General features: G+C 37.6%; 5 protein-coding genes and 1 long non-coding RNA gene across 14 annotated transcripts; 2 read left to right on the top strand and 4 right to left on the bottom strand.

Moving 5' to 3' along the window:
- Positions 1 to 4,374: 4,374 nt before the first annotated feature.
- LOC119988034 lies at positions 4,375 to 4,748 on the bottom strand. The gene is made up of 2 exons (XR_005465537.1): positions 4,661 to 4,748; positions 4,375 to 4,578 (listed from the first exon to the last, which is right to left on the bottom strand). It is a non-coding gene; the product is annotated as an uncharacterized LOC119988034 (long non-coding RNA).
- A 1,706-nt stretch (positions 4,749 to 6,454) lies between these two features.
- Positions 6,455 to 11,258, bottom strand: LOC119988032. 8 transcript variants are annotated; one of them, XR_005465533.1, is made up of 10 exons: positions 11,151 to 11,258; positions 9,176 to 10,271; positions 8,589 to 8,777; positions 8,382 to 8,513; positions 8,104 to 8,232; positions 7,323 to 7,404; positions 7,047 to 7,225; positions 6,826 to 6,893; positions 6,706 to 6,749; positions 6,455 to 6,592 (listed from the first exon to the last, which is right to left on the bottom strand). XR_005465533.1 is itself a non-coding variant. In XM_038832940.1 (8 exons), exons 4-8 carry the CDS (start codon positions 9,808 to 9,810, stop codon positions 7,640 to 7,642), a joined length of 1,200 nt encoding a protein of 399 aa, XP_038688868.1. In that variant the 5' UTR covers positions 9,811 to 10,271; positions 10,654 to 10,780; positions 10,981 to 11,059; positions 11,151 to 11,224; the 3' UTR covers positions 7,419 to 7,639. The 8 variants fall into 8 exon arrangements, 4 of the variants coding, with proteins under 4 accessions (XP_038688868.1, XP_038688867.1, XP_038688869.1 ...); XR_005465534.1 differs by having other exon boundaries at positions 6,706 to 6,742; XM_038832940.1 differs by lacking the exons at positions 6,455 to 6,592; positions 6,706 to 6,749; positions 6,826 to 6,893; positions 7,047 to 7,225; positions 7,323 to 7,404 and adding exons at positions 7,419 to 7,754; positions 10,654 to 10,780; positions 10,981 to 11,059 and having other exon boundaries at positions 11,151 to 11,224.
- Positions 11,259 to 12,465: 1,207 nt separating this feature from the next.
- Positions 12,466 to 14,216, top strand: LOC119988029 (3'-N-debenzoyl-2'-deoxytaxol N-benzoyltransferase). The gene is made up of 2 exons (XM_038832936.1): positions 12,466 to 13,443; positions 13,512 to 14,216. Exons 1-2 carry the CDS (start codon positions 12,638 to 12,640, stop codon positions 14,047 to 14,049), a joined length of 1,344 nt encoding a protein of 447 aa, XP_038688864.1. The 5' UTR covers positions 12,466 to 12,637; the 3' UTR covers positions 14,050 to 14,216.
- A 414-nt stretch (positions 14,217 to 14,630) lies between these two features.
- Positions 14,631 to 16,898, top strand: LOC119988030 (magnesium-chelatase subunit ChlI, chloroplastic). Its single transcript, XM_038832937.1, has 3 exons — positions 14,631 to 14,882; positions 15,134 to 15,249; positions 15,602 to 16,898. Exons 1-3 carry the CDS (start codon positions 14,780 to 14,782, stop codon positions 16,652 to 16,654), a joined length of 1,272 nt encoding a protein of 423 aa, XP_038688865.1. The 5' UTR covers positions 14,631 to 14,779; the 3' UTR covers positions 16,655 to 16,898.
- A 329-nt stretch (positions 16,899 to 17,227) lies between these two features.
- LOC119988033 (nudix hydrolase 15, mitochondrial-like) lies at positions 17,228 to 20,212 on the bottom strand. The gene is made up of 4 exons (XM_038832942.1): positions 19,806 to 20,212; positions 18,955 to 19,097; positions 18,202 to 18,321; positions 17,228 to 18,113 (listed from the first exon to the last, which is right to left on the bottom strand). Exons 1-4 carry the CDS (start codon positions 20,197 to 20,199, stop codon positions 17,889 to 17,891), a joined length of 882 nt encoding a protein of 293 aa, XP_038688870.1. The 5' UTR covers positions 20,200 to 20,212; the 3' UTR covers positions 17,228 to 17,888.
- A 982-nt stretch (positions 20,213 to 21,194) lies between these two features.
- On the bottom strand, positions 21,195 to 25,328 carry LOC119988218 (protein IQ-DOMAIN 1-like). Of its 2 annotated transcripts, none has more exons than XM_038833179.1 (6): positions 25,112 to 25,328; positions 24,297 to 24,404; positions 23,614 to 23,781; positions 22,762 to 22,989; positions 22,063 to 22,176; positions 21,195 to 21,977 (listed from the first exon to the last, which is right to left on the bottom strand). In XM_038833179.1, the coding sequence occupies exons 2-6, from the start codon at positions 24,369 to 24,371 to the stop codon at positions 21,513 to 21,515; spliced, it is 1,050 nt and encodes a 349-aa protein (XP_038689107.1). In that variant the 5' UTR covers positions 24,372 to 24,404; positions 25,112 to 25,328; the 3' UTR covers positions 21,195 to 21,512. The 2 variants fall into 2 exon arrangements, with proteins under 2 accessions (XP_038689107.1, XP_038689108.1); XM_038833180.1 differs by lacking the exon at positions 25,112 to 25,328 and adding an exon at positions 24,913 to 25,057.
- Between the last annotated feature and the right edge of the window lie 260 nt (positions 25,329 to 25,588).

Genomic DNA, 25,588 nt, shown 5'->3' with positions numbered 1-25,588 from the left:
TTGACCATCGGAGCTTCCCCGGTCAACACTACACCGGTGCCCAAGCTTCACGGTCGACACTCTCTTTGATCTTACAGGCTTGTCATACGTCTCAATCGATGATAACAAATTGATTGTAAATTTTTAGATCTACATAAATTACTCTAGAATTTTGTTTTGCTTCTTGTGCGTTTTATTTAGTTTTATTTAATCCAATCGTGGCGATTGAAACTTTTGACATATGCACATATTAATTTGATAGATATCTTGCCCGATATTTGAAAAGCTATATATATATATATATATATATATATATATATATATATATATATATATAAAGGGCTGGTAAGGATTAAGGAAAAAGGAGGATTAGCAACTTTAGAAACTAAAAGTCAGTCAGTATGAAACAAAATTATAGCCTTTTGTTACAACATTTCTTTATAGAATATTATAAATTAATGGCGAATAAAATCAGAATCGAAGACTTTATATTGCCGGCTTTCGCATGCGCATCTAAATAGTAAATGCACGTCTACTAACTAGTCATGGAAATTTTGGATTAAGTCATTTTGCTGACAAGGAACACAATTTTTTCTATTTTATTTCTTTTCATAAATTCTAAAAACTCTCAAATCCCATTTTTTTTTTAAAAAATAATTTTTGGACACAATTTGAGAGCTCTGGTTTCTTGGGGGTTTTGATAACTTGATTGTTGTGATATATATAGCAACATATATCATATATGTAGAGAGGGTACTGTGTCATGCATATATATAAGAAATTGGACCATCGAATTAGTCTCACGGGTTTGTTGTTCATGAGTTAGCAAATGAGCTAAGTCCAACTCACTAAACCCGTGAAAAGGCCTAGCTAAGTGTAAGGGAGGGGCTTTACCAATATATACCACTCGGTTGGGTAAGACCCAACCGATGAGGTATATTTTGGTCTTAACAATCGGTTACGGTGAAACATTTACTTGGTCATAGCGAACAATAATAAACAACAATGATATATAGGTGATTCAAAACTCAAAAAGTGATCAAACTAATGATCGACAACATTGTATGAAAGAGAGAATCAGTGATTCAAAATAAAATAGATTCCATATCCAAAGCTAGGTAGCTAGGGATGGTAGATATTACTACAATATTAGTTAATAATTAGTTAAGTGTGGAGCGATGATGTTGTGGATCTGGTCCGCCAGGGCTTAGTCTCATGGGCCTCTCCAGCTGATGTTCAACTTTCTCTGCTTCCTTGACGACCTCATTCCAGGTTTCCATCAATCTGGATCTGCTGCCACTCCTACTTCCACCTGTGAATCTTGTTTTTAGAGGATCACGACCTTCAACCTTTGCAAGTAACAGCAACATCAACACTAGATAGCATGCCAAACACCTAGAACTAGCCATGAATATATACGTTGTATTAATGATGATCTTAACCAAACTATATGTGGTAGCATGCATTGTGTTGTGTTCAATTTAGGGTATTTATAAGCCCAACTTAGCCACATAATCTTGACTTTATATATGAGTTAGTGGAGCTTATTACCCAATCAACGTGAATTATTGTGGTTGGCGCCCTAGCTAGTTGATTTGTGTAGGCTGCTAACACCAAAGGGTTAGTCTAAGTGACCAGTCGTCCATGATAAGCGCTTTTTTTTTAGCTCAGAACGACACTATAAAAATTTGCCCATTTGTTCATCCTATATGGGTCTAAACATGGGTATAACTGTCTGCGTGCACAAAAGTTTTTTACCTGACAATAAAGTAAGTTGAGCCGAAACACCCAACACATGGTTAACGGCCATAAGGGTATTATATACTCCCAGTGATAATCGAACTCATAACCCTTCGATTCATACAATTTGATCGCATAGAGATCCACTACTAACTTATCACCTAAATGGTTGTTATCCATGATAAGTCTCTGCTAAGCAAAAGTCATAGATTCAAATCTCCCCCCATCCCATGCACTAATTGATTCTGTCATCAGATGAAAATTTTCGATGTGCACAGGTCTAACGATTCAAGTTTAAGTTCATATCAAATATTTAAAGGACAAACATGTATCGTATCGTTATAATTATTAAAAAAAATCCCTTAATGGGTTGTTACATATCGTGAAAAAGGATAAAAATCTGCCGCTTTTGTTTGTAAATGACGCGTCCTTGACGCGGCCACCACAAGCTATAACTACTTTTTCACTTCATGGAGATGGATTATCTACACCATTTTTTTTTTTTTTTGATAAACATGGATTATCTACACCTAGGACGTATCAAATAGACACATTTCCCTGTCGTGGTCAAATGCTAAAGGTTGGGTTGGGTCAGCAATTGATCCCAAATAAAGCTGACCGAACTAATGGTGACTAAGAATTTTTTGGATTAATGTTCATTGCATCACATGCATGGGCAACCAGACAAACTAGGATAAGATTTTTCAGATTTTTTTTAAAAAAAAATTGAAAAAAAAAGGAGAGAAATTAGACAGCCTTCTCTTGAAATGCAAAAACCATGGATTAACCACCCAAGTAATTAATGTATTCCAACATGTACCGACCTAATGTTTATTCAGAAATCAGGGATAGATAAAAAGCTCTAAATTGATAAGCATAACACACTAATGAGCCATCTTAGTTATTTGTTTATTAATGCCTTTAATAAATATATTGAAATTTGTTTTGTACTAAATTATTTTTAGCCTTCATTTTTGAAAGTAAATTATTTTTTATTTTAAGTTATATATAATTGAATTTTTATGTCATATATATGTATGTATGTATGTATGTATGCATAATGCCAATTTGACCCATATATGTGCCTTTTGAACTAAGGCTTTGATGATAGCAATGATGTATCTCTGATTCTCTGAACTTATTCAGCACTTTTCAATTGTAGGCCACAAATATTGTTGCCGACGGACGGCAACTAAATGACTAAATAAAATTAACATTTTTAAATTAACAACACTAACTACCAAGATAATATGCATTAATTGCAAATTATTTTATATTATCCTTCCATGTATAGTATAATTATTCTTCTTAATCCCATTATAAAGTGCATGGATCGGTACTTTATGTTATACAGACCATCAAATAACTTAATCTTACAGACATGGCTCCACCATTCCTTAATGAATGATGGGGATGAGTCTGGACTATAAAACAATATGAGGCACACCCAGGAGCTCAAGCCATATTTTTGAAAAAAGAAAATAGCTCAATTGGCAAAATCTGAATTTTGTCTTAATATGTCGGCCGTCAGGGCAATTATTTCACTTATTTTATGGAGTGATGAGTTCAATGGGGCGTCAAATTTGGCATCGAGTATAGTATGGACATTAGACTTAAAGCATCAAAATTAATTGCAGGGGATTTGTTTGACCATCGCTTCCCAATTCGAATCGTCAGGCCCCACAGAAGTTGAATGCGCATGCAAATACGTGTGTTGTCACTTTGTCTAGTCAGGTCCTGCTCCTCTGCCTGCTTAAAAAGGCTAGCTGGGGGAGACCACAATGCCAACTTTCAACACTACTTCCCTTAATTTGCGTGGGTGACGAAATCTGCGCACGTTATTTTGGCTTTATTCGAGACTTCCATTGGCCATGACTCTGTCGGGATCTTTTGTGAGACTTTCTTCTTTAACTATCCATGCAAATCTAAAACCTTTAGATGACTTTTCCTTACTATTATTGGCATCCTTCATGTAACACTGAATCACAAGAGAGATTTGTAGTGCATGAATCACGAGGTCTTGACTTATGTTTCAAATAAAACAATGGGTGTGTGACCTTAACCATGTCACAAATTCAATACCCACTTGTCGTGTTCTTCCACTATCTAATCTTTCCAAATGACCGATGACGGAATCAAAAGTAAATATTGTCTTATATGTAAGGAAGCAACGACAAATAACCAAGGATTGCAATGGAGCAAAGATAAATTGTAGTGCATACAGACTTCTCATACGTGTAAACCACACAACTACTTTTAACTCAATTTTGCTTTTAGGCATCACATCATAACAAACCATGTAATGTATCCACACAAAGCAGCGATAACGGTTTGCTTGATAACTGGGTTAAGCTGGGTTTGGGGGTATTAGGTTAACAGAGGTTTGTCACGAGCCTTTTTGGCGATTAAATGTATGTTAGTGTTGGGCAAGATTGGGAAACACTTCTAAACTCCACCAAACACCTTTTTTACAAACTCCCAATTCACATTTTTCTCAAACAACGTGAGTTTTATCATTTAAGATAAACTTTGGTCATTAAGATAAACTTTGGTCATATGCATCATTATGTTTGGGCTTAAGCATAACTCATGATCAAGTACCTATATTTCAACTAGGTAGATTGTATGTGCCAATCTTGGGAGTGACTAGGTCCATAGTCCATTATTCAAGAAATGGATAAAGACTCATCTAGTGTGAAAAAGATATAGCTCATGCAGCTGAGTCTAACGACCAGGAAAGTAAACAGGACATCACAGTAAAATCAGTAGAAGACAGAGTAAACCTCTATTTAACCATGTTGCATGGCTACCTGGAAAGGTCCGTCTGGTCCAAACAGCTTCAGAAAGAGAACACATCTCCTATTGATGATATCAAATCACTAGATCAACCAGACAGATCTTTTAAATTCACATTCAGGGGAAGAGGGAAGGAGAGATTTACCTGACAAGAATTATTATTTTTATAATTTTAGCATCTGAAGATGCTTGGACATCAATTGAGCCGCGAACTTCTGTAGTGATCCAATGTTTAAGTTGTTAAGGGATAAGCAAATGCAACAGCAATTTCTAACTGAAACTAGGGATGACAACGGGTCAGGTACTCTTCCAATTAGGAAATACCAAAACCGTTCCAAAACCATTTAAAAAACCATTTAAATTTCCAAACCCGGAACCGTTTCATAACCATTTACCATTTAACTTTTAATATTTTTATTTTTTTCTTTGATGATTATGTTAATATAAATTAATATTGAGTATGATTTATATTAATTATAATTTTATAATTCAAATTATTCAAATTTATAGTTTTATTAGTATGTTTCTATAAATACATACATTTTAATATGTTTTATCATGTTATAATTTAGTATCCTAGTAGTATACCTTTATAGATGATTTATAATATTATTACTATAATGGATTTTTTTATTAAACGGTTCGGATACCCTAAACCCGGCATCAAAAACCAAACCCGACCCTAAACCATGACGGGTTTGAAAACCAAAACCAAAACCGTTTCCAAAACCTATAGGATCGGTTTTCGGGTTTTAAATGGATCGGATACCCTACGGATAGTGCTCGGATCGGTTTTTTTTGCCATCCCTAACTGAAACAAACACACAACTGACACAAGCAAAGAATAATTTCCAAATGGAAGGATATTTTGTATTCATAGATGGGATGGTTAAGCCTTAGTAGATTGTTGTTGTTCACCACAGCACGAACCAATATTTCTTTGGCTTCCTCATGTTTTTTCTTCAGCATGTTGCAGATCTGCAGACATCACAAAATTATTCACAATGCATCATTTGCATATGTTTATACATCCAATATCTATGGCAAGCTCATTAGTTTCGTAGTTACTGTAACTTCAAAAAGAACTTGCAGAACCACTTCAAATATATTACTAGTGCAAGAGGATTTTAGTTGTGTTAAGCAATTTATGATATTCCGGGCTTCTGGCCATATTCGAAACCTCAAAATGACGAAAAAAATGTCGAGAACAAATGCAGGAGACAGGCAGAAATCCTCATTTTAGGCCTGCTTAGTCTGTTAACCACGGCTCCTAAACCAGCCAAAGGCCTCAGATCAAGGCTCACGAGCTAAGCCATTTAAAGTAAACTGTTCTCCTTTTCTTGCTTTCACCCCTTGTTTTAGGAGGAAAGACAAAAACCCATCTAAAACTTATTTAATCCCTACTAGACAGCCAGTATAGAACAGTCACCCAATGTCGAAACACGAGCACCGTAGTTGAGTTTTGAAAACAATTTTGCAAGATGCACCCGTATTGATTATCACCAAATCCTATTGCTCACTTCTAGAAATCTAAAGCAAGGTTGAAGATGTAACTCTGAATTAAAGAAGGCCAAGAAAATATATATTTTCTAACGTTGTCCAGTTTCTTGAACACTGAATGACAAATAGCATAATTGATGAGCCACAGATTAACTCAAGCTTGCTTCAGTTTTTCCAAACCATCGGATGAGGAACCCTGGTGCTATGCAGTACACCACTTTATGTTTCCTCAAGTATCAAGTGAGTGCCTTTGAAGTCTGTAATTCTTCTACTAATCTTAATATCTTACTGTCAAGTTTTTGTTTCTTATGTCACTTGTCATGTTTCTTCGGTATGTTGCCTTATTATAAGGCCATATAGGAAAATAATCCATTATCTACAAATTAGCATAGTATGTAATAATATATTTTACTCACAGTTTCAAGCTCTCTTGTGTATGTTTCAGCCTTCCCAGCATTCCCATCATCTTCCATAACCACAGAAACCTCTTGCTCTATCATGTCCACTGGAGGTCTCTCAACTCCAGAGGTCGGGGGTCACCTGACTTAGATTCCGACACATTCTCAAGAACAGAAATCTACCAAAGTCTCAAACTATTGAAGTTAGAAACTATATAAACAGGTAGCCACTTATCTACATAAAATTAGCTGCACAGCTGATGTGCAAAACCACTGATTTAAGATAAAGTACCTGGTCAACAACACTTTTTGCAGGCTCTTTAATATTTCTGCAATCTTTTTATGAGAACAAGGATTAGTCACCCCAGCAAAAAATCAGGCATTAAAACTAGAGCAATGAAACACTAACTACCTGCTTATGCTAGGTGTGATAGAGAGGCGTTTAAGGGGTTTGAGGGGCTCAAATTCTGCATTTGATGCCTGCAAATAGTATAATAACTTCGCTGAAGCTCTTGCACTAAATATACACAGCTGTTTCAAAACCAATATCAACAGTCGCGAAACAACATCGAAACTCAGAATAAAGAATGTTGAATGGATAAAAAGCGGAAATTCCATGATGAATAAAGTAACCTCAAATGTTTTCCTCTTTAAGGACAGTATCAGAGGCATTTTTCTCCCACTGCTGTGAACAGGTTGCGGAATCCTGGATGCTGTATTTCCTTGCACTTCCATGTTTTTCTGAGTTCCTTACAGAGTTCATTTCATTCTCAAGTCTGGAATTAGATTGGCCTATCGTTGGTGCCATAGTCCTATTTTGAAGAGACATACAGTTACTCAAAATATACACCACATAGTTCCACTAAGAAGGAGCACCAGAAAACAAAAATAGTAGTATCTTCATCATGCCTTGAAATCTTAGAAAAATCGGGAGTCCTGTTGCCAGCTTTTATCCCTTCAACTGAATTTATGGTTGAGCTCTGAACCAATCCTGCACTTGAAACCACAAGTTTTGAATTTATGCTAGCCTTGGTTTTGGATTTAGTGGTCTCATCAGTTGAGCAAGTAGCACTGGTATGTTGAAGAGAGACAATTTTTTTTAAAAATCCAGAAAAAAGGAACACTAGGGAACATAAAGAGTAACATTTTCATAATGCCATGAGATCTTCAAGCTAGAAAGACTAAGAGTTCTCTTGCCAGCTTTAAGCCCTTCAACTGAAATAATGTTATGAGTTCTGAATAGCTCCCCTGGTACTTGTGACCGCAAGTTTAGAATTTACACTAGTCTGAGCATGAGAGATGGTTCTGTTCTCAGTTGAGCAGGTAACACTGACTTCAGAACTGCATATGAATTTTTACAAGTTCCACTAACCACAAATCAACAATATGGCATCAAAAACAAAATGTCCTCTACACTAGTATTAAGTATATGATATTTCTGTTTAGATAGTTTAATACCCTACATAAAGTGGTTGTAGGAATTTGAATTTAAAGACCTTAGAATCTGATAATATTCCCAATTAGATGTTTATCAGAATTACCTGAAGTCGACTGCAATACAAGTTGACAACCTTATATATTTTACGAGGTTCCGAAATTCGCATGATTTTCTCATTTATGGGTTTTGTAAGTTAAACAACCAAGGTAATAAAAACATGTCAGACATATACTTAAAATAAGGAATCCTCACCCAAGACTCTTATGATCCTTGACATGCTTTTCTGCAGCAACAGATTCTCCTTTTCTTTCTTTTTTATCTTGAAGCCCTGGATGAATCAACTTGCAGCCGCCATTTACATCAACAGCATCTTCTCCTGAACTGTTGAAGATTATAATAAACATTGTCGTACTTATAAAAAAAATGAACATTGACGTTTAAGAATTAATGCTGAACTAAGTCATTGGCATAAATTCCTATGATACATTTCTGTATTGGGAATTCAGAAGAATATGACTAAGATGCCTCACCCAATATTGCTGGACTTTTTATTGTTCTTGTCACTTGCAGGCATATTGGGTTCACCTTCTGTTAATTCCTTGGTTATTGACTTTGAATTGCCCATCAACTTTCTCCTAATTTGCACATTGTGGAAGCCCTCCCTATTAAAGAAACACGAGAAGCATTATCACGTATGTGCCAGTGATTTTTAACTTATATTATATGGAACTACTCACCCTGTCTCAATTATAGGGCTTATATGAATGCTACCGACAGGTTTGCTACCATGAGAGCAGACCTCCACAGAAGTCAAACATGGATGCTGTAGCTCAGATGCATTTACTTCTGATTTTTTAAAGTACTTTGACTTCTTAACTCCAGGGTCACTCTCCTTTACCAGAATTACTTTCTCAACTAGAGGTTCACTGCTTAAAAACAAAAGAATAGAGGTTATCAATGGTACTGAAACTCATGTCACCCTGAGTTAGAGCAAACAATAAATGGTTCACAGAAAACCTACTGAAAATGTGTTACCCTTTTTGAAATAAAATGCATCAGAAGAAAGAAAAAAGATAATAAGACAGAGACGGGTGTTTTATTCCATACATTAAAAGAGACTTTTTTATCACATTTTCTAGACACAGTTGCCATTAGAGATCTTTATTATATTATGCACTTACTTTATTAGATCCTTGAGATTTTAATATAATGATCATTCATATCAATTTCTCATCCCCATGCCTAATCTAAAAATTGCTTATCTAATGAATAAACTCAATCAAGAACAATTGCAACTAAAAAGCATGTTGGTGGGTTCTCTGACCTTTCCAGTTCAATCAGTGGAAGTTTAGCAGCCGAACTCTGGATATCTAGATCAGCATTGATGTCATTGTCATCCAACTTCTTCATCAAAATATTCACGATGGAAGTATCATAAAGATTACTATCACCTTGGGCAGATTTGGCCTCATCCAACTTTTTGGATGCAATTTCACTACAGGACTCTCCTCTTTCATATTTAACACCATCTAATCCAGTTATATACGATGGTGGTGCACTCGACTGTGATTTCTCATTGTTTGATCCAATAGCAGGGGTCAACTGGTCACTAAAATTAAGCTCTCCAACTGAGCTGGTATTTTCTTTCACACCCTGAGAACAAGCATCTGTCTGTATATCTGAAACAATATTTTGATCTCTATCATCCTGACCAACAAAATTTGTAGATCCAATTTTCAAGATCTGCTCAACATTTGACTCCGGGGCTGTTGCCTTATCTGGTAATTGACTTTGCTCCTCTGTTTCTTCTGCATTTTTGGTCACAGATTCATCCGTTGAAGGTCTTGCTCCATGTAACACAACCAGATTTTCAATAGCTCCAGACTCTGAAGCACAAGTTTCATTAGAATATTGAGCCCCAAGTTCACCTATCAAATTCCCAACATTTGAAGTGGCCATAATATCTTATGCTGGAAGTTTGGTGGTCAGGTTATCATTAGTAATGCCTTCATCCAAATGGATTTGAGAACCTTGAAGCCCTTTTCTCTCTACTGCCACTTGCTTGTTTTCTAGGTTTTTCTTAGAAGATTTCTCCCAGTTCATTAAGCTTGAACCGAAGTCAAAATTTTCCAACCAGCATTGGGGATAAAAACGGATAGGTTCACCCGTAGAGCCTAGTGGACCATTCCAAGAGTTTAAGAAAATCCATTGATGCAACCATTCCTACTCACTCGTTGAAATCAAAAGAAAAACTAAAGCAATCCTTTTGTCCTCGATGGCTCCTCTTTGATGATTCCCCTTCAGATCCTTCCTTGGCTTTGGCTGTCTTTTTTGGTGAGTTTGTGAAATCAAGGCCTGGCATGTCCACTTTGAATGATGAAAATTCATCAAAATCAGCATCCAAATTAAAATCCATATCCCTGAAGGAGAAAAGAAATTTGATGAAAGAGCTAAATTGGGAATCAAAGTCTACTACATCAGCCTTATAATAGAAAAGTTGGTCAGCAAGTTTATTTGCATTCCGAAGTCTAACACCCTTTTTAAAGCATTTAAATTAATGTATTGTACACTGATAGCCATAGAGATTGAGGAAATGCCTCCCTTGCACATTATGACAGGGGTGGGTAAACAATAGTGACCAAGAAGCTAAATATTTAGAATAGGATGTAATTAATACTTGTATCAGGAAAAAAAAGAAGAAGTCAATAGTCATCAGAAGCAAAGTAATAAACTAAGTTCAGCATCATCCTTGGGATCCATACTTAAAAGAGCTTAAGAAACTTTCAGAAATCCGTCCCTTACAATTTACCAAAGTTGAATTTCTTTTTCTTGCCACTGGGAACTGAATCAAAGTTGAAATCCGCAGTGACATCTTCTGTTGCTGACACTGATTTCCAGGAGTTGAGGAATTCCTCTCCAATGACGTCCTCTGTTTTAAGTTAAATTTAAATCTCAAAACATAGATGCAGCTACTAAAATATAACTAAATTAAAATTCCTGCTCAATATATTTTCAGAATCTGAAAGTGGAGGACCACCAAGTTGTTTGAGATAAAGGCTTGATGATCATAATTATGATCTGACAATCCCAGGACTTGAAAAACAAAGCTATACAGTAGCAACCAATAACCTCAAGGTCTCACGGAACTTCGGACTTGTTACTTAATCACCTGAGTAACCGAGCATGTACTGTTGACCTCTATCATTTCCTATTAATTGTATCTACATCGTAAGCGAGTGAAAAACTATTTATTTGCAAAATATTGTGTGCAAACTGCAAATGGAATATACTAATAATACCCAATGGAGATTTCTTCTCTTTTGGATTAACCAATGAAGAAGCTTCCTTCTCTGCTTCTGCCATCAGCAAATATAGCAGTTCTGACTTCTGATGCTCGAACACTGCAACTGTGCCAAAGGGCAGTCAGATGAGGATTCTGATCAAATTAAATACACAAAACGGGTCGTGTAGAAACAATTAATTGCTAAAAAAAGTAAATATCACACTGAAACATTAAAGAAATACAAATTATCACACACATCAAGTCCATTCTAGCAAGACCTATGATTAAACTGAATTTACTGTATCCAGGAGGAGTTCAAAGAAGTTATGCAGAAGCAAAGTTATTTGACTGGGAAAAACAACGCAATATAAATAGATTGAGAAGGACAACTACGGGAATGTATTTGATACTGCTTGAACACATATATGATATATGAAGAGCTTAATTTCAGTGCTTATTCTTTTTACGCTAATTAGCTTCAAAAACACAAATGCCTTATGGCACCGCACTTTAGATCCAGATAACTGATACTGAAAGATAATCAACCCGATCTGCAACAACCTAAGAAGTTGACATGAGAAAGATCTTGAGCAAACAATTGCTAGTGTAAAAAGACATGTAGACGGCTACAAGATTCTGGAGTTAATATCACTATAACGCATGCTATAGAGGAATACACAGTCAAAATCGTGCTTATTTGAGATAGAAAACACAAAATTTAATACGAGAACGATCTCACCATAAATTAAATACAGAAGATATTGAACAAACAATCGGTGCTTAATTTCAAAAAAAAAAAAACATTCTCAAATCTCCATCAAAGCGAAGATTGAACCCTAGAATGTTACAAAACACAATTACTTGCCTCAAAAGCTCTAGATTAAGTGATCAAAGACTTCAATGAAAGAGAGAGAGAGAGGGAGAGACTTGCCTCGATTAGCAGCGTGACTGCGTGAGAGATGCGAGACCTGTCACTGTTTGGTTCGAAGGAAAATGTGCACTAATTGGGGATTGAAAATGGAGTACTGAGAGTGCTCGAACTGTGAGTCGGTGAATAATGGGAATTCCTTTGGAATGTATTATATATTTATAGTACTTGATCTTGAAAAGGCGGGGAAATTCATGAACGCTTTCCGCTCCGCCTTGGCCAGAGAATTGTTTACTTCACGAGGAGAAACACCAATGTGTCCGTGCTGCAACAGCTTAGAAGTTACACGTGGCAGAGGTCAGCGAGTCAATGTCTCTCGTTGGTGGTTGCAACTTGCAATTTTTCTTTAGTTTGGTGACATGGCGTCACTTTGGCAAGCAAAAGCCAAAAACGAAAGCAGTTGAACTTGAAAGTTACGGGCATGGCATGCTCCACGACTACAGCCTCACCACCACCACCTAACTCTGCAGCATTAACCATTCCCTCTCAACAACCAATCCTCGCAACTACGGATAAAGCTTCATCAAATCAACCAAGAATGACAAGCTTCCCTGCAACGCCTCCGATAACAAGAAATGGAAGTCAATGTCAAAGAAACCGCACTCGTTCTCCCCTCTACACCGCCCTTCAATCGCGACCATGTCCTCCCTCTTTCACACCTCGACAACGACCCGAACATGAACGTAATCTTCCGTTACCTTCGCGTTTACGTGAGTACAGACACCGTCACTACCAGTCACCCCTTCCACGTCATCTCCGCTTCCCTCTCATCCGCTCTTCTCCATTACTTCCCTCTTGCGGCCACTCTTCGCCGCCGTGATTTGGGCCGCCGACTGGAGCTATTTTGCTCCGCCGGCCAAGCTGTCCCCCTAATCAATGCCAGTGCTAATTGCACACTCGAATCGGTTCACTACCTAGATGATCTGGACCCGCATTTCGTTGAAAGGCTGGTCCCAAACCCGGATCCGGTTGAGGCGATGGTAAACCCATGTATTCTTCAAGTGACGGTGTTCAAGTGCGGAGGATTTTGCCTTGGAGCGGCTATACACCACGCCCTGTGTGATGGGCTCGGGGCGACCCAGTTTTTCAATGCGGTCGCAGAATTGGCCCGCGGAGCAAGTAAGATATCAATTGAGCCAATTTGGGATCGGGCAAGTTTACTAGGGCCAAGAGACCCGCCCCAGGTACAAGCTCCGGCACAGGAGTTCTTAAGTTTAGAGAAGGGGTTTGAACCCTACAATCAGGACATTGGTCCGGTCGTTAGTGAGTGTTTCAATGTGATGGAGGAGTATCTGGACCGGTTCAAAAAATTGCTGTTCGAGCATTGTGGATCAAGCTTCACCACTTTTGAGGCTCTAGGTGCATTTATATGGAGGGCCAAGTAAGTTCAGATCTTGAATTAAACATTGGGTTCATATCTTGAATTTACTTTAACATTTGATTTAACAGGGTTAAAGCATCAGGATCTCCAGGTGATGAGAAGGTGAAGTTTGCGTATTCAATGAACATACGCAGAACCGTGAAGCCACCATTACCGGTGGGTTATTGGGGTAATGGCTGTGTTGCAATATATGTGCAACTTAGTGTGAAAGAACTACTAGAGCAACCCATTTGGAGAACAGTCGAGCTAATCAAGAAGAGCAAGAGTAATGCAACCGATGAATACGTTCGCTCTTTTATTGACTTCCAGGAGATTCATTATGGTGATGGAATCACAGCAGGAAAAGGAGTGAGTGGATTCACAGATTGGAGACACTTGGGCCATTCAAGTGTTGATTTTGGATGGGGAGGTCCTGTGACTGTATTGCCACTCTCAAAGCACCTGCTTGGGAGTGTTGAACCTTGCTATTTCTTGCCTTATTCTTCTGCAAATGCTGGCAAGAAGAATGGGTTCAAGGTTTTGGTGAATTTGAGAGAGACTGCCATGCCTGCTTTTAAGAAAGAGATGGAGAAGTTCAGTAACCAAGAGTTTGATCACCTCTTATAATCTTTAATGAGCCTGTTGTAGTTGGACATTGCTGTGCTCGTAGAAAGTTTTCAAGTCTGCATAATCATAAGAACAAATAAATATGTTTGAACTTCTTATCATGTATGTTGCCTGAATTAAGGGAAAATTACCATCAACATATTAATAATAAGCTCTTCAATTCTTCAGATTTAAATTATGAAAGATAACTTCTTCTTTTTTTTGAAACGGGAGATGAAGGATTCGAACCCTAATTACTAAGATAATACACATCAGTCTTACTTCTCAACTAGTGTCTCGAGTGTATCAAAGATAACATTTTCTCAACAAGTATCTCGAGTGTTTCGAAGATAACATTTTGATTGTGCTAAACTAAAGTAACCTTAATTCATTAAGCATCTGGTTCAAAAATATTACCTCAAGTAATTTACTCAAAACAAATTATTATGAGTAATCTTTAAATTTACAATGATCATAAATTACTTATATGAACAGTAATTCATTTTATATAAACGTGGGCAATCAATTTCCTTATTAATTGGTTAATTATTTTGTATACTACACTATATGCGAGTGTGATAAGAGTCGAGGACCGAAACTCGAAAGCAGAGGCATAGAAACAAACAAGGGACTTGAAAATCCATCCACTTTATCCCCTAAGCTGGCGAAGCAATAGAAAACCATTTGAACCTTTAAAACTCAAAAGCGTTAAATTATTAAATACATATCATCAATTACCAGAAAACCAGACATGGCGTCCGTACTGGGAACCTCCTCGACGGCGAGCTTCGCTTCTCAACTCGTCTCTTCTCCCTCCTCTAAACCAGCCTTCCCCTCACTCTCCTTAATTCCAGGTATATTCTAAATTAATATTACAAGTTCTCTGTTTCTTCATACCAATTCTTGGGTTTACTGTTCCCTAATTGGGTTACGTTTGGGATACACCCAGTTACTTTTTTTGCTTTTAGGGCGTTTATTTGCTTGAAGTCTAGATTTTCTGGGGTTTTAGGGTTTTCTTTCCTTTTTGGGTGAAGAATGGTGGGCTTGGGGTTTCTAGTGTTGTATAGTGTACTGTAGCGATGCTGGTGTTTTGTGATTTTGTCAGGGCAGAGCTATGGGAAGAAGTTCTACGGAGGAATTGGGATTCATGGTAAGAAGGGGAGGTCTCAGTTTCGTGTTGCAGTTACCAATGTTGCTACGGAAACCAACTCTGTTGAGCAGGTGTGTAATGTTTATTTTAATTATCTATTGTAATATTTTTTGATTTCAATGTTCTAGTTTTTGATGCAAAATATAGTTCTGTGGTTGATTAATGTGAAAAATTGTTGCGTTGTCTGGCTGGATATTTTGGGTAGTACATTCAAGATACTGGTTGGAAGCTTTTCATCAAGATATTATGACATTTACATCTAAAATAGAGATTTATGCAAAAATGTTAAAGCCAATTCAATGGTATTTTGTCAAGAAGGAACTTGTTCAGAAGAGAATGCATACAGCAAAATGTAAGGAGAAAAAAAAAAAAAAAAAACAGATTTGAATAAAGCAAGTAATGTTTGTGAACTTTGATTGTCAGGCCCAGAAACTTGCTTCTAAAAAGAGCCAGAGGCCTGTATATCCATTTGCTGCAATTGTAGGTCAGGATGAGATGAAACTATGTCTTCTGTTAAATGTGATTGATCCTAAGATTGGTGGTGTTATGATCATGGGTGATAGGGGAACGGGGAAATCTACAACTGTTAGATCCTTGGTTGATTTACTTCCCGAAATCAAGGTAGTTTCTGGTGACCCATACAACTCTGACCCAGCAGATCCGGAGTCGATGGGTATGGAAATCAGGGAGAGTATTTTGAAAGGGGAAGAACTTACAGTTGTGCTTACCAAAATCAACATGGTTGATTTGCCATTGGGTGCTACAGAAGATAGGGTGTGCGGGACAATTGACATTGAGAAAGCTCTCACCGAGGGTGTTAAGGAGTTTGAGCCTGGCCTGCTTGCTAAAGCTAATAGAGGAATTCTTTATGTAGATGAAGTTAATCTTTTGGATGACCATCTAGTGGACGTTCTTTTGGATTCTGCTGCTTCAGGATGGAACACGGTAGAGAGAGAAGGTATTTCCATTTCTCATCCTGCACGATTTATTCTCATTGGATCAGGCAATCCGGAAGAAGGGGAGCTCAGGCCTCAGCTGCTTGACCGGTTTGGAATGCATGCACAAGTTGGGACTGTAAAGGATGCAGATCTTAGAGTGAAGATTGTGGAGGAGAGGGCCCGATTTGACAAAAATCAGAAGGAGTTTAGGGATTCTTACAAGGCTGAGCAAGAAAAGCTCCGAAGCCAAATTGCCTCAGCTAGGAGCTCTCTTTCCAGCGTTCAGATTGATCGTGATCTAAAGGTGAAAATCTCCAAGGTTTGTTCAGAGTTGAATGTAGATGGATTGAGAGGTGACATAGTGACTAATAGAGCTGCAAAAGCTTTGGCTGCTCTGAAAGGTAAAGATAAAGTAGCTGCAGAAGATATTGCCACTGTCATCCCCAACTGTTTAAGACACCGTCTTCGCAAGGACCCTTTGGAGTCTATTGACTCAGGTTTACTTGTTATTGAGAAATTCTATGACGTTTTCAGTTAAGCGAGGAGTCGTTTGTCCCCTTTATTTATTTATTTTCTTTGGGGCATGTTGCCCTTGATTTTTTGTTCTATCAGTTTTCACTTCCTCTCTTTTCACATGCTCACTGTCTTGTTATGTTTACGTTATATCCATTATAATATCCCTCATTAGAGTGATCACTCTAGACTTCTGATCCATGAAGAACGCTGTGTGGTACATTTCAGGGAGAGTTTATATCAAGCTACCAAACTCATCTTTCTATTAAGTTCACTGCTTTCTCAGCATTTATACCACTGTATTCAGTTTTACTTTTTGTTACCATTGGAAACCATGATTCTTGAAGAATCCGTTTCATGGCTTCCCTCTGGTATTTTGAACATATGTACGGATCATATTTGGTTGTTTAGAATAAATCTACCATTTTCTGAGGCAGTTGCTTTTAACAATAAAATTTCCTAAGATGTCCCATGTTGATTATTCTTCAAACTTGGATCACTCAATTTTAGCGCCCTCAAACCCTCCAATTTCTTAGACTTGCAAGTTTTTCTCGTACTCATTGCATCTTGGAATTGCCAGAAGGCACAAAGGGTATTATTGAAACAACTGCTAAAACATTCTTTTGTAAATTTGAAGAGCAAGATACTGTCGCATCACAATAGCCTATTGATTCTGCTGAGAAAAACCCAATTAGCTTTTACAAAACTAAGAATCAAATCCTTCAATAGCAACTTGGTAGTTGAAACTTACACAAGCAGAAATTTTTAATCCATTCAGCAATTTTTTCCCTTCTACAGGGGAATTAAAACCCAGGCCCCTCATCCCAAGCATCACTGAATATAGAAAAACAGAAGGAAGTCAACTGCAACAGCTTCAGAATTTTGCTCTTAATAATTCTCGCTCACCCAAGAATTTCTGCAATTTTTTTCTGCTACGGGGGAACTAAAACCCAGGCCCCTCATCCCAAGCATCACTGAATATAGAAAAGCAGAAGGAAGTCAATTGCGACAGCTCCAGAATTTTGCACTCAATAATTCTCGATCACCCAAGAATTTCTTGATACTTGATGCATGGAATCTCCAGAGGACCAGCTTTTCTTGGCCTCAGATTAATAATGTAGTACGCCTAAACAATGCTATTGTTTCAGTGAACATAACTTCTTACTTTTAACATGTAATAACTTCCAGCAGGTCCGCGTTGTGATAAATAGAAGCTGTACTTGGCGCATTCAGAGCAAGATTCAAATTACCTTTAACATCTAGCGCATAACAGTATCTTTATTTACAACTCTAGGGAGCTTGAAGTTAGGATTCTGCTCGACAAACGCCGCTGGCCGCTGGTAAATCACTGATGCAGCCCGAATCAAAATCCCAGCTGTTAAACCCCATATCAAGTACTTCTTATTCTCAGTTTCGTAGTCAAAGAAATGGATCAAATACTTCTCTCCCATCCACTCACGCTCCTCTTCTCTTCGATTTTCATCCTGATCAAAGCATTACATGCATACATTTTTTTAAGCACCAAAAACATAGATATAGATAATCTCGTCAGTGTAAATCAATAAGGGTTACCTTGATGAACATTTCCAATGGCGCATCAAATACCGCTTCCACTTCAGCTGGATTTGGTGTCGGTACAAATGCTTTCGTATTACTAAGTATGCCAACTACAGGAACCACCCTCAAGAGGTGCTGCACAGAAAAACAACAATTGCGAGAAACTGAAGAAGATAAGAGATTTCATCTCTGTTATATCAAGAGAGAATTTTTCTTGTCATATACTAACACCCTAATAAGTAAAGTAAAATCACCCCATCAAAACATAAGCATTATGAAACTCAGCCGTGGAGTATACTTGTTCCAAAGGAGTTAAGGTTGGCATTGACTCTTGATCCAAAAACCAAAGGACTTTAATGCCAGTTCTGGGGTTCTTTTCTCATTTATCTTGTCATTGCCTTTACACATGAAACTAAAAATTTCCATTCCTATTGAAATACAATGGAAATTAAGATGCCAATGTAAGAAAGATATTCTGAAACACATTAGCTACGACAATGTAGCTCTTATTTTATCTAAGAAGGGTGAACTCCAGCAACTCACAGAAGAGATGATTCAGGAGCCATAAAGTTGATACTTCAAAAACAAAAAGTAATCACTGCCCATAATTTAGTGGAAACTACAATATTTATCCATGCCTCTATCTAGCAGTCTCCTAAATTATTCATATTTGAAATCAATTGGAGTCATATCATGCAAGGCACAGAAGTAAAAACAAATCTAGTGGCAGTGTGAGCTCAAAAGAGGAGAAATGTAATCTCATTATACCTTGGACAAAAATGGTTCAAGAACAGTAACCACACCAACAAGGGAAGGATCCAAACCAATCTCCTCCTTTGCCTCCCTTGTTGCTGTCTCTCCATCATCCTTATCATCCTCCTCTGCTTTACCACCTGGCAACGAAACTTCACCTGAAATCACACAATGATCCAGTAGTCAAACCACTACATCCTAAACCCAATTGATCAAAACCACTTCTTTGGAGCACCACTAGTTGAACTGGTCAAGCTCCTCACCGCCCTGCCAAAGGGCAGGGTTCGAATCCCCATCCACAGTGAACATTCGGGAAAAAAGATATTGCTTCTGTAGAACAATGTGATAACTTAAAAGGAATGAAATTTGCATTTGACATGTTGGTCGCACTCATACCATCTCTGGCAATTGAGATCAGTTTTCATACGTTCTCCAAGGACGAAAGGACCACAAAGAAAAAGAAATCTTCCCAAAATTAACAGATTCTTAAAGGCCACAACAACAATAATTCCACATAAGTCGAAAGCTGGTTCTCTTCATAATAATTCAGTTTCAGACTAACATTACGAACCTTCAGTGATTATTACTCAATTCTAACCACTTTAAGGTCTCCAGCAAAGGGTGTCCACACTCTAAATTTCCGCCCAACATTCATCGACATTACTTTATTTCAATCTAATACAAGTAACAAAAGAAATCAATTACTCAACTTTATGTACCCCACTTAACCATAAAAGCAAATGGAATTGAGTGATTGAGATTTCAATCATTTTCTGATCATTCCCTAATTTTCCTGATCAACCAAGAAAATGATCATTCCCTAATTTTCCTGATCAACCAAATAAAAAGTTCTCAAATCCACTTACCCGAGTGAGTAGACAATCTAGAGGACCTCTTGGTCAATATGACACGCAAGTCCCCAGCATCACCTTCAAAGAGGCAGATCAAAACCGCAGCTCGTTTAGGTCTAAACCTCTCTGGATCTGCGGCAACAGGTGTGACCGATTCTTGAAATCCCACTTGGGACACAACTTTCCCTGCAGTCTCCTCGATGCGCCTCTCCTCAATTTCATCGTCGGAGGGAGAAGGTGCCTTATATAGGCGGAGTTGCTGAGCCAGAGCAAGGAGCCTCTGGGAGCCACAAGCGAAGGAGGTTGTTGAAGAAGAGTCCATGAGCGAAAAGTTTGGTGCCCTGTATTTTGGCAATGGTGGTATTGGTAATGAAAGTATCGAGAATCGTTTCAGGATCAATGAGATCATCAGTTGATGATTTTCTTGTTGGGCAGAATAACGAGTTTACAGACTGTCAGTGCGTGTGCGTACGGGCTTCTATGTTGGGCCCATAAAATTGCTAGATGGGCCCATACTGAGCATTAATCAGGTAGCATGCCCATAGCAATATAGCATCATTGCCTTTGCTGCACTTATCAAAGTTCCTACTTGGCTCAGCCCGGTTCCATTGGTAAATTTGTGTTGTCCCATTTTTACTTGGAACAACATGGGGAAGGGAAGGTGGATGGCGTTCATGTTAGCTCCAACACATGAGTCCCAATCCCACTAACAAAAATTAATACTGGATCCTATATCTATGACACAAAAAGTAAAACCAACCAATTCACACCATTGTATTACTACATTTTGTTAGCTCAGCCACATCAATAAAACACGTCTCCCAATACAACTATATCAGTAAAACATAAATTCTCATACATTACTCATGTCCCAGCAAAAAACCACCATTGTGATTGCTTAAGCGACTATTCGAAATTGAATAGAGCACTTCCAATGGTGCACTTTTGTTGGGCCATGGAGTACTTTTGATGACCCAAATTTGCTTGCACCAACATGGGGAATGACAAAGCTCATGCCCCCATATTTGTTCTACATGTGAGTTCTATCACTAACACACTCACATTTTTAAACAAAAATCAATATCGGACCCCACTTCTATTACATAAAAATCAAGAAACAAATTTACATCATTGTACCAATACATTTCGTTGGTCCAGCCACATTGACAAAACACAAATCCTCATATATTACTCATGCCCCATAAAAAAATCATCATTGTGCTTGCTCTAATAGCAATATTTTCCTCCTCAACATCAAGGTTTAAAGGTCATCAAATCCCGGCTTTATTATGCCTCCATCAGAGAAGTCTTCTAGAGAGAGAAGCAAAAAAGAAAAAGAAAAGAAAGTAGTCCAAAGATGAAGGCTGCCTGCCTGGTGCCTGTGGTGGTAACAGTGGATAAATATTCAAGGCAAAAAAATTGCAGCATTGCACATTCAACTGACATCAGCCCTTACAAATTTGTGTCTATTTACAGTAGAAATAATACATGTTTTTAAATATACACACAATAAATAAATAAATAAAAAGATGGTCGTGTCTGTTCCAAGAAAGATGACCAGCTTCATTCCAGCCCGCATTAAGAAAACATGACATGAATCTTGCTAATACCCTGTATATAAAACACAAATGGCTATATAAATTAAGGAACAGGATGGACTTTCCCTCACTTCTCTGCAACACGCAATTCACAGCAAACCAAATATACTATTTTTTCTCCATATCATTGGTTGGAGACTACAACACCAACTGTTTCCTTTTCAGGCTTCTCTTCTTCAGTTTCATCTCTCACTCCATTAGCAGCAGGCTTCTCTTTCTCAGTTTCAGCTCTCACTCCATTAGCAGCAGGCTTCTCAGCAGGAGGGTAAGACAATCTTCTCGCCTTTATGTTCCCCTTCCCATTGGGCCAAGAAGGCTTAGGAGAAATTGTTGTTTTTTTCATAGGCGTAGAAATTGATGGTTTTTTCAAAGGTGAAGGATTTGATGGCTTTTTTGCAGGTGAATTTATGTTTTTAGAAACATTACTAGCCTGTTTATTCTGCAATTTCATTGGGCTAATGGGTTTGGTAGGGATGCGGATTTCCCATGGGCGAGCAGCAATCCATCTTTCCTTCCAGCTCCATCCCCAGTTAGCTTTGCCAAGTTCACAGTTATTCAGCCCAAGGTATTGACTGGAGTTAGCTCTCCACTGTAATTACGAACTTTCTATCAGTGATTTTCAAATTCACGGGGATACCCGAAGCAATAAAATTCATATGCAGGCTTAAAAATACCTGATGAGAAAAGGCATATGCCATAGCTCGCTCCCTCTTAACTGCCGCGTCTTCTCTCTGATGTATTTTAGCAAGCGTTTCCTCCATTGTTTCAGCGCCACCACACCATTCAACCTGTCATTAAGTAACAGTGACTTTTAGTGAGGAGGTAATGTAGGACATACATAAAATGAAGATCTTAACATATCAAAGGATTATCCAGACTCAGTAAATGCACAATTTCTCAACAATCCAGGTCTACGTTGGAAAGTTAAAATTACAATTTTGGGATGAGTTTCAAATTGCATCAAAACCTCTATACAGTCTGCTGATAGACAGTGATTTGAAGCTTACAAGATGTGATTGTGAAGCAAAGATTGAATTAAGAGTTTTACAATTGCATGCAGAGGCAAGTGTAGAAGGATTTAAAGGTAATTTATTGAAAGCATCCAACAATTTTTGCTAACTTACTTGGTCGTCTAAGAAACCAGATGCTGATCAAGAGATTATAAAAAATAGAAATTAATCCCGTATGAGAATGGCCCCATTAGTTTGCAAATTGTTTTCAGTTAGAACTTGATACCAAGAAGCTAATAGAAAGACAAACTAAAAAGTCATAAAATAAAATGAAGTGTTTTGAAATACTTAATGTAAAACTTTATGACATAATTAGGCCGCAAATTAATTAAGCCCACTGAACTTGTAAGCCATATATCTAACCTCTAGGTCATGAAGCTTTGCCTCTAGTTTTAGTTGATCCTCCAATTTCTTCTGTCTTATCCTGCCTTCTGTTACCATACAATGGCGTCGAGCTCTAATATGTGCCTGAATTTTGCTCCAGGTATGCAGATAGCTCAGTGTAGTCACTGCTTGCTTTTTAACAGAATGATTTAAGGTCACATTCTGTAATCTAACTGTTCCTTTCATGCGACGCAAACTCTTCCTGGCCTGCATCATGGAGTGAGATTTTTATACTATAAAATACAATAAGAAAAAAAAAATCATTTATCTATTACTTTATGTACACATGGTTAAGATTTTCCTTCTTTCCTTTTTAGGACTTTAGGTGTATCTGAGTCAAGAAGAGAGACAAAACAACTTGGGTAGAACGAAAGCACTATTTCCACCTCCAGTATATCAAAAAACGTCAACAACTGACAAGGATGATGAATCATGACACCAATAAAATACTGTCAGTAAATGCCTTCCTTCATAACTCCTTCACCACAAAGAATGACCAAATTAGTTGCTGAGTAGTGAGTACCCAGAGTGGTCATTGGGACTCTACTTCTCGCATGGTTCATTTTCCTCATTACCGCACCATGGGGTTTGTTTGCACAAGTGGGATTGAGGAATTTTTTAGCAGAACTAAGTTGAATAGATGGGCCAGTATACAATTTGCATTCATCAGAAGTTTTACCACAAAAGTTGAAATGTAGGCATTTTAAGATTTAGCCATACATGAAAAATAAAAGGAAATCCTCAAAAGCAAAACAAACATGAAAACAGATAGAGACACATAGAAGCGAATAAATATACATAATGAACTCAGTGAGTTCTCACTTGACATACCAAATAGGCACGGAAAGCTGTTTGGATTTGAGTTGCAGCTAAATTCTCATCTCGGATAGCAAGAACTCCATGATTTCTACCGGTAGAGCCATTAGCCACACTGACAGACTCTTTCTTTAGCTGATTCTTTTCTTTGAAGCCATTGGATTTTGCTACAGCTGAAGCGCCCTGTGTCACAGTATGGAAAAGGAAAACCTTTATCGCAGTAACGAGGTACCTAGAAAAGTAGTAAACAAAATATATTGCTAGTTTTTTTCTCTTCTTTCTTGTCTCCTTGTGGTGGGAAGAAAACTGCCTTTTTTTTTTATATAGATCTAGATAAGATCGAAGTAGTGGATTTAAACTGATTTCTTTGATGGATTAACGTAACCGACCTCAAACTATTGGAACAAAGACTTTTGATGATGACTTTTTGTTTGCAGTAGTGCCTCTAGATAACCATCTCTACATACTTTTACGACAGAAAGAACTCTGGAATCATGAAAGACAAAGAAATATTCTATATATGCTCATCCAATGACAATAAAAATAATACTTTTCAATTAGCAGTAATGCTAAAAACAGACAATATTCCAGTCCTTCATTTCAATATATTCATGTAAAAGGCAATTTAACAATAGTAGTCAGAAACTGAATAGCCTGGTTTTCCAATCAACGTAAATGAAGTTAAGAGGGCTTCATACCTTGACTCGTTTTGAAGAGTTGACCTTCACCTTCTTTAAGCTAATTATCGTCTTAAACCAATCTCCAGAACCCATTTCTGATCTTGAGCATATGTATTTTATTTAACCCTGAGAATCAGTGCAATATGGACACCATTAATATCAGCTCGAAGCAGACATCCAATGACAGGACCCTTTCAAAGTAATTAACATAGCCTTAAAATCTTCTCCTGCCCTGATGATGAGAAGAAAATTGTACTGGAAGCAACTGTGTTACAGTAGTAATCATGACACTAATAATACCGACACAAAATACCTATTACTGAAAAGATACACTAACATTAATTGCATTCCATTAGTGCCAACATATAATATTTGGAAGTAAGATATCATAATAATCAACACATCATGATTTTAAGCAATGATTTTAAACTGTCTACCGGAGTCCATGCTGTCTATCAAGAGTTATTTAGAGACTACTCTATCCTCCCTGAGAAAGCTATAAGTACCCAATCCAGTATGTATATTCAATAAGACAAAGGTTAATATCAAACAAAACAAAGCTTCAGTTCCCACAAAACAGAGAAACTTGCTAAAAATAAAACAATGACCAGGTCATATAAGAAGTAACACAAACCCTTGACTAAAGAAATCCAGCAATCTGGTTGAAGTCAATGGAGCTCACCCCTTACCACATAACCCAGATCCAACACATGCTTCCAATTAAAGAAAAGGGTATCCACAAAATAAAATTTGTTGACTAAAATTTGAGAGCAAACAAGACAAAAATATCAAAGATGGGAGAAAGAAACAACATCTGGGTCTAGAATCAATACCGGAGAAGACACTGCAGGGACTCCTTTTCGGGCAAATGGACAATCGAGATTTTGGACAAAAGACAAGGTGGTGAGCCCGGTACTTGTAGTAAAGGAGAAGGAAAGCTTGAAACTTGAAAGAACATAAGGTGGGTGTGGAATGCGGATTGCCATGGCCCAGTATCAGCCTTTTGTGTGTATTCAACCTAAATTAAGAATATTTAAGAAATAGAAAAATCATATAATATCCCCTTTATAGGTCTCCCTCTAACTCTCCTCAATCAAAGCTCAACAACCAAATAATTGAGTTATGCACTGTAGCGTTAGTAGGTCTGCCTTTTTGTTTGAAAAGATCAACAATTTGAGGCAAACGTTGACAGGAGAACAAACTATGACAAGGAATGATAAAGATGGGTTTTTTCTTTTTATAATTGTTTATATCGATAGATGTCGTCGTGAAATCAAAATGGCTGGGGTGATTTTTATAATTGTTTATAT

Source organism: Tripterygium wilfordii, chromosome 21 (assembly GCF_013401445.1).
Source record: "Tripterygium wilfordii isolate XIE 37 chromosome 21, ASM1340144v1, whole genome shotgun sequence".
NCBI classification, from domain to species: Eukaryota; Viridiplantae; Streptophyta; class Magnoliopsida; order Celastrales; family Celastraceae; genus Tripterygium; species Tripterygium wilfordii.
This window is presented reverse-complemented; position numbering and strand designations above follow the sequence as displayed.